Consider the following 16,541-nt stretch of genomic DNA (forward strand, 5'->3'; position numbering starts at 1 on the left):
AGCCCTTACTGCTGCTCTCTGTGCCACCCAAAAATTAATCACTGTCATAGTCACCTTGCTCTTAGTTCCCTTTGGGTTGAGCTCTCTACCCTGCATCCCCAAAGAAGGCTTAAATAATGTGGAGAGCATTATGTTGCCCATTAGAAAGAAACCCACCCCTAACTGTATATTAGGCTCTGCAGAATCTAAATCTAATTTGCCAGAGTTTGGTAATAGAAGCGTTGCAGAGAGGCAATACTCCACTAGAATAAAACCTGAAGGTAGCCCTTGGTTTATTGTACAACCAACATATTGTTTTTTAAATTTGTATACATACATATATGAAAGATATAATGGTGGGAGGACAAATGGAATTATAGATCAGGAAAACTTTTATCAGGAAGGGACCAGAGTTGGAGCCCAGCCTGAAAAATGTAATTTAAAGAGCCTGATATGACTGTAAAGCTCCAATAACAAAAGTTGCCACAACCTGTCTTGTGAAGATAAAATCTTCTTGATGGGGAAGCAGCACTCCCGCAGGAGCTCAGAATGCAGTTGCATCTCTGGAGCTCATGGGAGCCCCTAACAAGTGTACAGATTTGCCCTAAGGTGAACTTATTATCATAAGTATTTGTTTGGTGTCATTTGTTACCTTCACAGCACTATAAGCAAACTTGTTGGGTTGCCCATAGCCTGGATTGAACTGGACTTGGCTAGGAGTGACAGGCAGGATGCAGAGGGGAAGGCTCGGATTCAAGAAGATGAATTCATTGGTTAGTGTCTCCTCAAAGCAAGACAATGGATGCTGCAGCACAATGTCTTGGCTGCTGCTCCATCCCGTGAACTGTGGTGGTGGTGGCTGCCTTCCTGCGCAGGGCTGTGGTGCCCATCTGCTGAGCGATGCCAGCTGGGGATGGGTGGAGGCAGGAGGATACACATGTGTAGGACACTGACCATCCAGTTTCCCCTGCAGACCCTGCACTTGGCTGGCATGGTCTGAGGAGTGCTTTTCTCCCACCATGAGCTGATGGGCATGGCTGTCTTGTCTCCTGAATGCCTGCAATAGGCACAATATTATTTCCTTTCTTATGGTAATCCCTGTTGTGGAGGCAAAAAGCTCAGGAATTGGGGTAAAATCCTTCCCAGATTTCACAGCAACACTGAAGAAATACCCTTTCTCTAGGTGTTTACTTCAAAGGCTGAATTGTTTACAAGCTGTTATTGATAGTAACTGTGATAGTTTTTGGTATTCCTATGCCTGTTTTAGCAACTTTTCCCCTTCAGTCAAGTTGGAAAACCTCAGATACCCTCTGTGAAACACTAGGCTACATTTCCTGCCATTCTGGCATGTGGCCATTTGCTTTCTGCTTTCCTTGTGACAGAGCTGTGCCATCCTGCATCTGCTCACAGTTCTCCACAGCCATGGCAATGGGCATCCTGTCCCATCCCCATGCAAATCAGGCATAAATGCCTGCACTGCATCTCATTTGCATTCATGGAGCAACAGCCATACCTCTAATCTAATGAGTTTTATATTCTTCAGGGAGACAGTATGTGCCTGATGACACTGTGGCCTGTGTTGCCATCTTGCAATTACTGTAGTTTTTCATAATTAGATTTGCTCTTTTAGCTGAGAGGAAGACCACACAGACCACATGAATCTGCTCAGCCTTGACTCTGCTGGCTAGCTGTGAGGACAGGGGAGTGGTCAAAGAGCCCACATGTTCCTGCTTCTATCCAGTAAAACAACTCCTTGCATTGGAGCTGAAATTATCCCCAGTTTTACACTGATCTCTGCAAAAACAACTGCATAGTCTAATACCAGATGAATTTAGGGATTACACAAATCATTGCTGTTCTAACTTTGATGCAGCTGGTTCTGACTCGTACTGCAGTGTGTGAGACAGTACATTGCATGAGAATGATTTTCTCCAAGGAAACAAAAGGATAAAGACTGAGGGTTTTTTTCTGCCATACTGAGGAAAGAAAAGAAATGGAAAGGAAATGCTGGAGGCAAGAGATAAGCCAGCAAGGGTAGCATTACCTGAAAATTAGGGTTGATATTAAGGATTTTCGCCTTTTAATAGAGGCATATCCCTATGGACATCTCTGGCTGGGCATCAGGGTGTCAGGGTCCAAGTCCATCACTGTGAGCCTGACCTCTATCCTGTAGGGGGACTGAAGATCAAGGTCAGCTGCCCTGTCACTCAGATATGTCCAGGTGCACAGCTCTTTGCATACACCATTCACAAAAAATCCATCACCTTTCTGGGACGGAGCATGCAAGCGCTGTGCACCAAGTGTGTCAGGATCCATGGCCAATTTCCCTGGCTACTTTGATCAAGCGTTATCCTGCCCCTTCCTAGTTATCCTGGCCACAGCTCCATGTTACTGTACTACAACATACACAGGATCCTTTCTGAAGCAATTCTGCTCTGCACCAGAGAGAATTCCCTATGCCATGCAAGTATTCGTCTTTCTCCATCCTTGGAAGGACTGATTCTTTTTCTTGCTTTTCAGACTACTTTTTCAGTTATTTATTAAAAAAAAAGCTCTTGTACAACTTTTTTCATTTTTTTTTCCAGGAAGTATAATTATAACTTACTTGCAAACATTTTGGAAAAACAGGACCAGCTTTGAATTTCAATTAACGTAAAAGTACAGAAAAATGAGGATTTCTGGTTTCATTCACATTTCTTACGCGTTTCTGATAGTGATGAAAGTGTTTCGTTGTTGTGCTTAACTGAGTACATTATCATTTAGTAGTACAGCACTCTGGTAGCTCAGTATATATTTGACTCTTTTTAGAGCTCCTTACTTACTCTGATTTGTTTTGACTGCTATTTCAACTTGTTCTTTCAATCTTTTGCTGCCTTCCTCTTATTTTAAGAATTTTAAGAATTAGCTAATTTGAAGCAAAAATAAACTGTGCTAGGATTTCCATATGCTTGCCAGTCTCCAGAATTTAGAAATAGGCTTTCATTTCTCCCACCAAAGAATATATTTATTTTTATTTTTATCTTTCCAGTTTAAATGAAGCCCCTTCCTTAACTTTGTTTCCAAAAAGATATGCCATCTGCAACACAAAGCTGATTTAGCTGAATTTCATCAGCTGACTGGACAAGGAACCCTTTGAAACACAGGCTGCATTCAGTTTTTGGCAATTTTTCAGTTTGGGATGACGAAAAATCTGTGATGTCTTTTCTCTTGCCAGTACACTCCTAGCTCCCTTGTTCTATCTTCAGAAGTGCTGAATCAATTTCCATCTGGTATTTCCCTCCTTGCAGGAGGAATTTAATAGAAGGAAGAAGCAGAAATGTCATATGAAAAGTGATGATCTCAACATGAGCTGGGCAAAGAGCATTTCAGTCATATCTGTGGCAGGGAATCAGCAAAACTACAGGCAATATGAGCAAGTGTAAATTGGCCCAGTAATAGAAGATGACAAACACACAGAGAAACTAATCTCTGGGAATAGCAGCAAAGACCCATTATCCTCTATGCCTTTTTACACTGAAACTATTAACGTACTGATTTGTTTGATGCTATGTATAGTTCCTCCTGATAGAGTTAAAGCACTTTATTCCATTGGTTAAGCATTTGTCCATTTCTATTTACAGGACTTTGTGGCTACTAACATCCTGAACATCACTATCATCTTTTAAATAGTGTATTGAAACCTTGGGTGCTACACTTGACCAATCTTTAAGTGGCCTTCATGCCTCAGTGCAAAAGTATCTTCCTCTGTTATTCCAAACATTCATCTATGCAATGTATTTGTGGGTTTTAACACCTAAGAATAATGTGTCGGTGCCTCCTCCTTTGTCAGGGACATATCATCATACACTTTGGGATGCTTCACTCCTATTTTGACTATGCTGTGCACTCAAGCTCCAAGTTGCCAACCACTTGAGGTCCAGTACTCACATGACCACCCTGCTGCAGGGTCCAACCCCTTTGCATAGTCTGCACAACGACTAACATGTCCCTTTCTGTTCTTTCCTCAAGGCCTATAATATTATGAAGGTGACCCACGGCACGGATCACAGCCTGATGAAAACCTTGATGGAGATAAAGGAAGAGTGTGAGGCTATGGTGAGAATACAGTGAAAATAATCTCTAGTCTGGAAAACAAAAGATTCAAGGAGAAAGAAAATCACATTATTTTTATTTCATTGCAAAGCTTCTTGATGATGTTAGTGTCTTTTCCCTAAGACCTATTTACTGTACAAAAAAGTTTAAGATTTATTAGTTTTGCTGTATAATTTAAATTGAGTTGATGTTTGGACGAATTCCTGTAATTTTCAGAGGATTTTTTGCTCCTATCATCAATCTAATTGACAATACCTTATTATCAATTTACAACACCTAATTTAATTGATAATAAGTATTGGGAAATGCATACAGACTCTTCATCAGTTACAAACTGATCTAATTCTATTGATATCAGCAGTCAATTTTTATATCAGTTTATGCCAGCAATTAAGAATCTCATGTCAGATACATTATAATTGCAGAGAATATATTTTTTCCCTTTGCCTTGACCTTAGATATGGTTTCCAGAAGCCTGATTCAGTGCGCTTTGACATCAAATAAGTTTCCCAATGTTCTAAATGAGATTTTCATCCCTCCCAATGTATCTTCAGGGCTCTGTCCCTCTTCTTTTTGCATTTCATATGTTATATTTAATATTAAAATGGATTGAATAAAAAATTTTATCAAAAGTGTATCTGTGGAAATTGCTTACTCTCCTTTCTCCCCATTATGCCTCCTTCAAAGGCTTTTTATTTCATATGACTTTTAAAAACAGAGAGATTGGGGCCTATGAGCTCAGTGGTATGATTTCTAGACCTTTCTGAGTCTGTGGGGTTTGAATGTCACTACCCCAAATAGTGAAGCTCAGAGACTTCTAGATGAAAGCTGTCATCCACAGGGAAGAGAAGGATGTCTTGGAAAGCACAGGCACCCCATTTCTCCATGCTATCAGCAAGAGTTTTTCTTGCCACAGCTCTTGTCTTCCATTTTTAACACAGAAACAAATATTAACAAAAGCCAAATATTTATGAGGAACATTGAAACCTAAATAATTTAAGGACTTGGAAAGTATTGCTTCAGGTGTGTTGCTCGTCTCTAACAATTTATTGCTGCTACTCCAGCCATGACTGTTACTTCATTAATCCATCGTTGTTGTGAAGTCAGGCTTTTTTCACACCGGTAACTTGACACCATTAATTATTACACGATGAGAACACATTTAAAAAGAAAATGAACACTCTGGGCGTAATTTACAGCCACAGCACAATGCTGAGGAAGATATCTCCTTTCAAGGCATTTGAATTTGTTCCAGTGTATGGAGCGTTCACTTGCCCGGCAGTAATATGCAAGCAATAACCTACGAAATGCAGTACATTTCTGGAGTACGTAGCATGGCTTGGTGCCAGAGGCCAAGTCATATCAGCCACCCAAGAAGTGCAGTAATCCTCACAGAAATTCACTGCTTGGTTGGGTCTTCCTGCTATTAGGAAAAGGAAATTGTCTGGGGGAAAAGGTCAGACCTTTGCATTTATTGGGATTTCTGACAAAGTACTGGCATCACTGATGGACAACCAGAAAATGTGAGGGGGACTCAGTCTTCAAGAGCTATTTTCTGTTTTTAAAGGGGCACATGCATATTAGAATTTATGTGATTTTTTTCGTAAAGATGGTGCTTATGTTGTGATTACATATCTAGTACTAAGATTTGCAAATGGAAAGGACTTCAGAATGTAAGGTAAGATGATGCGTTAGTTTATGCAGCATGTACTGGGAGACGGCCCACAAGCTCTCATGTGTGCAGACACATCTGTGCGTATGAACTGGAGCGCAGTTTCCTGGGGCTTCTGGTACAAGGACACCTCAACACTCCAAGCACAATAGCAGGGAAAGCTGGGTGCTAGGGGAGAGGCAGAGTTACCTGATGTCAGATGAGAACAGCCACCTTACATCAAGTTGAAGCACCTATCTACACTGGGATTTTCTCTCCAGCAGTGGTCTTCTCTAAGGTCTAAGAAAACACTTAGATAAAAGGTATGAATTAAACACTTCCAACAGCTGGCGAAACAGGAAACAGAGAAGGAATATGCTATGTTGGCTGTAGAGCGTAACAACAGCAAGTGGGCTGCTGTGAGTGCAGGGCTGTTGTAAATTCATCCACAGCCCACTGAGCAATGCAAAGAAACAAATCAGCACCAGGTTGGTTTGTGGCTCAAGAGCACCACTGCATTGCCTGCCCTGCCTGGCCTTCTCTGGGCTGCTCTGTGAAAGCTCCCTAGTGTGGGGGCATAAACCACGCTTTATATTCATTCATTACTGTTGATGCCAGTCTTACACTTCTTTCAGCTTGGTCAAGGCAAGAGTCATGTTTTCTGGTTGGTTTCAATCATTTATTGAGCAGTTTCCCTTGGAGAGTCCCATGCACTAATACCACCAGCAGGGCTGACAGTGCTGCAAGGGAGCTTGTTGTGGGCAGATTTTGTCTCCTGGTGGGCCCACTCCAGCCTATTTTCTGCACAGAATGCTGGCCTGTGACTGTATAGAGATTTACCTATGTACGTTGTTTGAAAGTGCAGTAGCAAGCAAGCGTGCCGGTGAGGAGGGAACATTAGATAAGCACTCATTTCAAATCAGGTAATCTTATCTTTGCACAGACATCATGTTTCAGTTTTCGCAAATAATATCTGTCAAATTTTTCAGGTGATGGTATTACTCTGGTAAGATAGAGATGCTAAAGTCAGAAAGAGCCAGACTGCAACATTATCTGTAATGCTGGCAGTCTTGCTGCTTGCTTCCCACAGGTTGGAGGCTTTTTCAATGCCTTTTGGAAAGCAATGGTAATTCGGGTTCACCTCAAGTTTTAGGAGTACATTTTGAGTTACTTTTGTTTTGTCACTATCCCTTAAATTAGTCCAGTAAAAACAATGTTAAATTGGGCTTAGAGGGAGCAGTATGTGTTTGGACAAAAAGCAGTACCAGGACACATTATACAGTTTTGCTAAGAATAACTGATTACAGTCGAACAGAACATTTGTCTCATAAAAAAAAAAAAAAAACAAAAAAAACTTCACTGCACTAAACTGTGCTATTTCTTTGAGCATGGCATAATTCTCTGTATCCCTGCCCCTCGAGGGGTGCTGACCTGATGTCAGAAGTAAAAACTCTCCGGGCTCTTGGCAAACAGAGCTTGCATGCATAGAAGCAGTGGTAGAAAGCGAGACAATGCAGTAAAACAATTTTTTAGAGCTTTGACTTCTTTGAGTCTATCAACCTGTGTGTGAAGTCTATTGTGCATGGGTTTATGCCAACAAAACTTGTCCACTACTCAGATCTTTTTCTTCTTCTCACTGTAACCCAATTCTCTGATGGTTAGTTTTTTTAAGCGAGCTTTTCTTAGGCTTGTTATTTTTTTACATAGCACATTTATGAAATACAGAGGCTGTTTTCCGTACAGTATATTCCAAATAGTCCCTGGCCACTGCAAAGCTCCTAATGAACAGAGTTCTATTTTTCACAGAGGTTGTGCCAATTATGAGGATTTTTTTTTCCTGAATCAGAATTAAATCTCCCATAAGTCAAGGAGAAGAAGAAAGGTCTTAAAGTTACGGACATAGAGTTCTGGCTTGGCTTCTCTGCTGCACCAGAAACTGTGCCTGACCTTGGGCAAATCAGACAGGGTTAGGCGTCCACACTTGGGTCTTGTCATTGTGGATCCTTGGAAAATACTTTCTCACTGTTGAAAAAAAAAAGGAAAAGGAAAAGGAAAAGGAAAAGGAAAAGGAAAAGGAAAAGGAAAAGGAAAAGGAAAAGGAAAAGGAAAAGGAAAAGCAAAAAGGAAAAGGAAAAGGAAAAGGAAAAGGAAAAGGAAAAGGAAAAGGAAAAGGAAAAGGAAAAGGAAAAGGAAAAGGAAAAGGAAAAGGAAAAGGAAAAGGAAAAGGAAAAGGAAAAGGAAAAGGAAAAGGAAAAGGAAAAGGAAAAGGAAAAGGAAAAGGAAAAGGAAAAGGAAAAGGAAAAGGAAAAGGAAAAGGGAGGAGAGGAAGAGAAAGAGAAAGAGGAAAGGAGGGGAGGGGAAGTGAGGGGAGGGGAGGAGATCGCCTACACTGTGCCTTCTCCACATAGAAAAGCTTTGGTTTCCATTCACAGAGCTTCAACAAAGTCTGGAGAAAAGTCAAAAAATCCAAAGCAAGTGCTTTTGTGCATTTCAGACCAAAGCCATGTTAAAGTTCCTCTTTTCCTTTTCTTTTTTCTTCTTTTTTTAGATTACTATTTTCTTTTTCCTGTCAATGTACATTTTTCCCAAAAAAAGTCCTTTTCTCTTTCATTTCTGATTTTACAAATTTAATCAGCCTGAAAATACATTTGGTATGGCTGTTTTGTAAAATGTTCCCTACAAGAACATCCAAGTGTGCATTTTCCCTGTCCTAAGCATAAGAAGTGCACCTCATATGAAATCCTTTGGTCTTCAGTTCTTGCTATTCAGCACAGTAGTTGTTTATCCCCACAATAGTGATGTATAAGCCAGGCCTATATGACCCTTTTTAGAATTTCATGGGGAAAGTTCAATGTTTTTATTTGCTCTGCACTTGTGATCAACATGGACAAATCAATTCTAATTCCATCATTCTTTAGACTTTTTGTAGGTTTTAATAAGGACCTTAGAGATTCCTTCCCCCCTCCAAAGTAAAAAAGAATAACTCAGGCTTAGTAATTAGGCTTCATACAGTCACTGCTAACACAGAGGAACCTAACAGGTTCTTTATAGTTCCCAGGAGACCAATTAACCTTCTTTTAAATATATCTCTATATAGCCATAGAGACAGGCACACACAGAAATGCACATACACACAAGCTTTTCAGCAGCCTCAGATGCTCCGGCTCCTTGTTAACCAAATTCTGATGGGGCTTATGGCAAGAAGACAGGTCTGAAGCATCCTGCCTGAGTCCATTTTAACTCCAAAGACACCAAAATTAAGACAGAGTACAACCTCTTCTTCTGATTTTCTTGTCCCCAGGACAGGAGGAAGAGAATAATCATGCAGACTCTTCCATGCTTAAAGTTCCCCTCCATCTCTTGGGCTCAGGCAGGCAGCATTTGCTGGTCCCCTTACCTGCAGCTAAGGAGCCTGCTCCCCCATCTCCTTTTCAGCTGAGTGCTGACAAGAGTAAAGTGTGGTGCTTTCTTCCTCCGCCCCTCCAATTCAGCAGCTCTGATTCCCAGTCCCCAGAGGCTCCAGATAGGAAGGTGGCAATTTTACATACCTCTTGGAGGAAAACTGCTCTTTAAATCACAGGTGATTCCTCTTGACAATTCCACTTGACTTTCAGAGCAGGAGCTGTGAGACGGTAATAGAGGAGGGCGTCTGATGAGAAAATTAGCAGAGCTCAACTCTTCCCCTCCCCCAAGCTTTGTGCTCTGCTCAGTGCTGTTCTTGCCTGTTTATTTTTAATGAAGCTCCTTTTAATGAAGCATTTTTTGTGTTGTCTTTCTATTGCACTGGGTGCTGGGTGTGGTGCTGAGCATCCTGTGATGAAACAGGTAAAGGAGAGGTCTGGCCTGATCCTCCTTGAGCTGTCCCTTGCTGAGCTGGGAACACTCAAAGTGATGCATTGTAAAGCCATGGGGCTGCCAGCCCTCCCACCAGCAGCAGCACACTGCAGGAGCCCACAGTGAAGAATGGAAAAGCTGTTGTGATCTTGGGAGAGAGTTTCAGGCACCACGCCAGTGCAGGGATGAATTGCTCTCCACACTCTATACCTATAGCAGTAGCCATATATCTGAGGGACAGCTGGTGGTCTGGGAACTGGAGTTGTGAAGATGATGGGGACTGCAAGAAACAGAGCAGTCACTGCTGGGGGTTTGCCTCTGCTCCTTGCGCTCCCCCATTTGGATGCAAGGGCCCTTGTTGTACTTCAGTCTCCTTGAAAGTCATGTCAAGCTCCATGGAGAAAATCTTCAACGAGGTACTGGCAATGGCTGGATTTCTATTCTTTTTAATGTCATTGATGTTTGTACCCAGATTATAATCTACATAGGATTGCAGTCAGAATGCCAGTACTGGGGAATGATGTTCCCTAACATGCTATCAGGAATATGAACGAGTTGGGAATGTTAATTTCTGAACATCTGTGGTTGAACAAACCAGTAAATAATGATACTTTTAAAAGTCAAAATAATCAGGTTATATAAAGACTTTTTTTTTCCCCTATTACCACATGTTTTCTGTGGGGACTGTTATATAATTTGTGTTTTCTGCAAAGACCAGAGGAATAATGATCCCAAGTCTGGGATGAGGCAGCTCACCAGCCACCAGGCAAGGATGCTGCCTTGTTTATGTCTGGCAAATGGGAAAATGGATAAAAATCCTTCAGATGGGCATTGTCCAAATTCATTTCACTGGAGCCCCAAAGTACTTTCTGTAGTCTATGTAATGTGACACCCATGCCATAAAACTGTCTGTTTTACCATTAAAATCTAAAGCCTTGGCAATATGTGTCCTTCCAAGGTAGAGGAGAAGCTCATAGATAGACCAACATCTCTTGAAGTGTGAAAGAGTCTTTTGAAATCTGCTGCTAAATCACATGGTGATGGTTATTGGGTGATGGGAGCAAGGAAGGAACTTGTCCTACTTGTGAGTTGGAAAAAGGCTGGTTTGCTTGGTTGGTGTTTGCAGAGCTGCAGAATTGACATGGGTTTAGAGCTCTGAAGCCCTTCAGACTTGCTCAAATCTAGCCTGTGGCCCAAATGGGCTTTAACCTGGACCTCTTGCCTCTTGACCAAGACCTGTCAGGCAGTCACTTAGATGGGCAGGTATCCCCATTCAGACCAGAGCCAAATGATGAGCTCAGGGAGGCAAAGGCAAGGATTTTATTCCCACCTGATGTGATGCCTTCAGCAACACCTTTCCTTTACATGTGGGGAATGCAGCAATGTGCCAAAGCCAACTCCAGAGCATATTGCATTTTCCTCTGTATAGGACAAAGGTGCCTTGGGGTGTTTTTTGAGGCTGTTCACCTCTCACTGCAGCAAGCCTTAGGGAGCTTCCCTTTTCCCTGCTCTGCACCACAGAGAAACCAGCACTTTCCTCACTGCCTACATTATTTCCTTCTCTGAGAGAGTGATGCACTCTCTCATCAGGGGCCATTGCTCTTAAGACTGTGGAGGTTTTACCCTTGTAAAAAGATATCAAGTGTCCAACTCCTGTTGAGGGGGGAGGAGGGAGAGAACAGAGAGCAAAAAGCTCTATTAAAAAACAAAACAAAACAAAACAAAACACAAAATAATAATTTCTGAATTGGCATGGAAATGTTTAGCTTGCTGCTTCTCTCTTGGCAAGTGTCAGAGAGCAACAGTTAAGCAGGACAAGTACCCATCTCCTGTGTTGGCTTTGGATCATGGCAGCTATTTTGTGCCTTCTGCTCTCTGATATCGGCTAAGCCAGGCATGTTCTGGCTCCACCTGCCTTTCCCCCCAGCCCTGCAAGGGAGGATGCAGTGGATCAGGCTCAGCTGTCACCACCAGTTTGTGGAGTAGGGCTTTGCCACCTGGGCAAGCCCATGGAGGAGGTCTACAAAAGGCAGCCAAGAAAAGAGAATCTTGTTATCATTAGGTTGGAATGCCCTCTACCACCTGCAACTCCCATGAAAAAGCTTACACAGCCTGCCAGATGAAAATTATGGAAATCCTGCATTGCCTCAGGCCAGCAGACTGTCCCAGGCAGAGGAAGCCACGTTTTGCACCAGTGTCCCTGTGCCAGCCTTTACCCAGCCCTGCTGTATACCTCAGGCCCCATATAAACTTTTTCGCAGCCAGTGGGCCAGCTCCTGATCAGCCAGCATGGTCCTGCAGCCAACCAAAGCTTCCAGGATGTGGTCAGGTGTAGGATTCCTTACCCATCTGAAACACATTGATTATTTTGTGTTTAATTACAAGTTACCTCACTGTATGCTTAAAAAAAAAAAAAATCTACTCTGTATTTCCTTGGGAAGAATTTCTAGGGTCATAGAATTTAGAGCTCAAAGGTTTACAATCCTAGCAAGATAAGGTAGTATAATAGCCTCCACACTTTATGGGGAGAGCTTATGAAGAGGTCAAAATGGCTTAGTATAAGGGTCCTTTACTTAAAGTTCCTGTTTGAGGAGGGGAAGTAACATCCTAAATCTTCATAGCCAGCTTTGACATGACTATTAGGTTCTAGGGGTTTGGGTTGTTTGTTTTTTTCCCCTAGCCTCAGTGGGTTTTCTACTTTCAGTGAGTCAAAGAAATGAATCCCGAAATGAATCCCAAAATTAAACTGTGTCTCTGCCCCAGGCCTCTGGCCAGGTGGTGACATTGTATGTCCTGTGCCTTTGTAGGGGCAAGCAATGCATCATTATGATCATCTTCTCTGCAATTCACCTGGTATCACTCTGTTCTTAAATTGCTGACACATCTGTGAATGGCCTCCTGTCTCCATGAACCTGGGTGGGTTCTGCCATTCCTTTTATCTCCTCTCAGTCCTTCATCTCTGTCGCATAGTGCTGCCTTGTCCATGCTCCAGCAGCACTGTTCTCAGTTAAGACTGGAGGAGAAGTCTGTAACCACATTGTACTGGATGTGTCTTGGGGGCTGTGTATAAGCAACATCACTGTCCTAGTGCCTGTGTGATGTACAGTGGTGAAAAGGGCCAGCTCAGCCTTAAAAGCACCTTAATAAGAAACTACAGACAGCTCTGCAATGAGCTTCTAGGGAGGCTTATATGCCTTGACTTTGATGGCTTCACTAACCTGCCAAAAAGAACTGAGAAATGTCTCTTGGGCCATTATATGTTGCAAATATATGGAAAAATTGGGAAAGCAAGCTACTAACAGGACATAAAAGCAAGCCAGGCATTGTTTAGAGGAGCAATAAATAAGTTTTTCATAGAACAAGTCATTGGTGACTAGATGATTTTACTGGGTGGAGACGCCAGTTTCAGAACAATTTTTTCACTGTGGAAGTATTTCAGTGCCCCGGTAGCCTCACAATAACTGCAATCCCCATGACAGATTTCAGGTGCAAAGCCCTCTTGCTAGGCTACAGGCTTATTTAGTATGCAGATAGTGTTTGTTCCTGTGACTGACCTGCTCTGCAGACCCCTTCATGCCACTGCAATGCTGATTGTCAAGCAGACTGGAATGGGTGCTCCCATTGTTTCAGCCTTGACAGCAGAAAAAAGAGAGTCCAGTGGATGCAAACTCTGCAATGCCAAGGCTTAGAGGCTTTCCAGAAACTTTTCTGTGGATTTCACAACATCTTAATGGCTTCATATAACCTTCAGAAATATTCTTTGAGCCTCTGGAAACTCAGAGCTACACCAGCCCCCAGGGCTGCAAGAGTCACTAGCCCCAGGGCCAGGAGCCAGCTGCTGTCTTTCCCATTATTAGGTAATTGCCATGCCTTCCATTATCCTTGGAAACTAGGAGAAAATGCGGTTACAGTTACTGTGTCTTGCTTGACTCCCTCAGTGCCGCTTGTTGGGTATCGTGAGGTTTCCATCAAACCCGCTTTAGCAGCAGGCAGCTTGCTCTTAAATAAAATCAGGCAGCTGCCATGACTCTTTTCACAGTTGTGTCCCTGGGCATCCAACTAAAGCACAGAGATGGGAGCGAGCTGGGCCACTCAGCATGGACAGGCCCTGAAAGACAGGGTGGGTAGGAGCACTGCTACTCCTTTGCACCACCGTGAGCTCTTGTTTCAAGCAAGCAACAAGGGGCAGTTTCTGAGGGGCAGTGCTGAAATGGCACAGAGCATCCAACAGCACCGCTATGGAGTAGTCTGCAGAGCACAGCCCAGCGAGTGGGGTGGCTTTTGTGCTCCCCCACCTCTTCCTTATTGTAGCTACAGTGAGCAATTCATGTATTGAAAAACTAAATATAGGAAAATGTCAAGGTTTTCTCCCATCTCCCTGGTTTCCTGTCATTCAGAGAATGAAGATGTGCAGGAATGAGAAAGGGAGAGACCCTGCTCCTTTTAAAGTGAGTGACAAAGGTCCCCCAGCGCTGGAGGTGTGAGACTTTCTCTCTGCAGCAAGCCCCGAGTCCCACACACAGTACCGATGCGTCTGGCGGCACTTCAGTCTCTAGAAGATAGAAATGGAAATATGGATATGTGCCAGACACACACTGCTCAATAGGTTTGGCTGCCAGTTGGTTGGCATGAGCTGCAATCTGACGCAAAACATGGGTGCCAAACCCATGCTATAAGTGTCCACGGAAGAGACACATATAAACGTATATGAAAATGAATGCAGGTTTTCTCCCCAGACAAGCATCCATTGGGGAGGGACTGGTTTTGGCTGTCTTGAAGCTTCTCTCAGGTCAGCATTTGCCAGAATTGTTCTTGGGAGTAGACAGGACTTCCAGGCTACCTACTTGTTTTTGGAGATTATGAAAGTGGTCTTTGAGCATTGTAGAGCATTCATGTAGTCACAGCCAGCAAAGCATTGCTCAGTGGTTAAATAGCAGATGCCAGACTCCAAAACTGCCAGATTGGCAACTGTCAAGACTGCTAACATATCATAAAACGTAAAATCCACAGATGGCCTTTTCTAGAGGAACTAAACATTAGCTTTGTGTTCATCTCAGCGACTGGGAACTGAATTTTCTTACCCTCATCCCTCCTCAGCAGCTTCCAGGCAGCTACTTCTACCAGCCAAAGTGAGGGTGAGGGCCTGAGACCCTGTTTTGCAGATGGATGTGGGAGAGGAACATCCTTTAGCGAGAACTTCCTCTTCTCCTGGTTTTCCAGTAGTTGGGGAGCTTATTCAAGACCCCATAAGGAAGCCTGTCAGATTTCCATGCTAAACCCTCCCCTGATTTTTAGTCCAGCAAGTTTATGGTTTCAAAGACAAGACTTGGTCGTGGATAGGGCATTGGTTTACAAGAGGCACCAACAATTTCAAGCAGGCCTCATAAGGACCAGCCTTTTGATATGTGTGAGCCCCCGATCTCCCTCCATGAGTGAAACCTTTCCTTGCTGTCTTGCCCCAAACCTTAAGTGAGGCCTGTAAGGCTCAAGATCAGATCATGAGTGAATTGATTTTGTTTCCAGCTCATCTAGAGTGCCTCACCATCAGTTCTGTTTTAGACACAGGCTAGGACTTGCACTAACCCATTTTTCTGGTTTTGTCACTGTAAGGCACTTTGGGTTTCTTACTACTGATGTGGTTGCATGATAACAGCAATGAAGATAAATTACCTCAAAAGTAGGCAATAAGCCTTTTAGCTCTTTAGAGCAAAACAGAGCTATTCTGAAGAGCCCACAGACAAAAGAAATGGCTGTTTATCTTCATTTACAGCTACTGTGGAGTGGCACAACATGCAAATTCACTGGCCCAGGGGCAACAGCTAAGGTAGTACTGCAGTCACAGGGCTTGCTGTGGAGGGGAGAGGACAAGATTCTCTCCTCCCCACCATCAGCCTTTGCCTCTGTAGCCACCTCAATACTTTTCGTTTGTAAGAGCTGGTCAACATAAATGACTGCATCTCTCCTCTGTGACTGCTAGCTCTGCCACTGAGCTGTAGAATAAGACAGAAGGACTATACTAAATTCTTACCAAACTGTTAAACAAACATTTAGATGCCTAGCACCCTAATATGCCCCTCCTAAAGTAGGGGATATGAGGGAATCATCTGCCAGCACATGATGTGTCTTAAAAGAGATTTTAAATTATTTCCTTCCCCCCCCACCTTCCCTATGAGAAGTAAGGTTTGCTGTTTCCTTCCAATCAGAAGAGACCAGTGTCCTTATCTGGACTTACCCAAGTGATAGTGGGCATGTGATATTTGCCCATAGAGAGAGAGCATATTTACATCTAAGTCCTCTAAGTGAGGCGCCCTCTTAATAATCGACAGGGAATGACACAAATGTGAGCTGAAGGCAAGAAGATATTGTATACACCTTAGCAGGAGCTCAGGAGTCAGCTGGACCTGCCACTATTGCCTCGCTGAGAAAGAAGTATGTCTTGACACAAGGCACAAACTCTTTGTAACTCCTGTGTTGTGTTACGTACCTGCATGGTGGCCAAGGGAAATCTGACACAATTCCTAGAGATTGGGAGAAATGCCTAAGAACACATAATTTGTTTGGTCTCAGATTTTTCCGTTGCTCACAGACACAGACAGACCAACCCCTGCTGATGTTGGGAGGCACATATGCATAACCAGCTTATGTAAAAGCCTGATTAATTCAGGCCTGTGACTATGTTTTCTGTCTGTTTCTGGACAGCAGCAGGGAAGAAGTTAATGGTGCTCTGATGCTTGTAATATTTCTGTCATTGCTATTGAACCCTGCAATTCCTGATTGTTTTCTGGCAAATTTTCTTCTCAGCAATACTTGCTTGGTAGAATCCCTTTGGTCATTTTATTTTCAGGTTTAATCTTGCTTACTCTCACTATTATAATTGCATGTCCTCCTGTGGGTTAAAAGCACCTTCTTATCAGCCATTTCATGGTAGGAAATGTCATGAAAGTTTCTCATTCAAAGTGAAATAGTCAGGAGGAGGAAGCAGATA

At 43.0% G+C, this 16,541-nt stretch overlaps 1 protein-coding gene across 2 annotated transcripts in view; it reads left to right on the forward strand.

Moving 5' to 3' along the window:
• The window catches only part of SMYD3 (SET and MYND domain containing 3), a 390,515-nt gene extending 385,809 nt beyond the window's left edge, over positions 1–4,706 (forward strand). For both annotated transcript variants that reach the window (XM_064648641.1, XM_064648642.1), the window contains one exon: positions 3,988–4,706. In XM_064648641.1, the coding sequence (XP_064504711.1) occupies positions 3,988–4,089 (102 nt within the window). In that variant the 3' untranslated portion in view covers positions 4,090–4,706. The remainder of the gene's footprint in view (positions 1–3,987) is intronic.
• Positions 4,707–16,541: the final 11,835 nt, after the last annotated feature.

This window comes from Pseudopipra pipra, chromosome 3 (assembly GCF_036250125.1).
Source record: "Pseudopipra pipra isolate bDixPip1 chromosome 3, bDixPip1.hap1, whole genome shotgun sequence".
In the NCBI taxonomy this organism is placed as follows: Eukaryota; Metazoa; Chordata; class Aves; order Passeriformes; family Pipridae; genus Pseudopipra; species Pseudopipra pipra.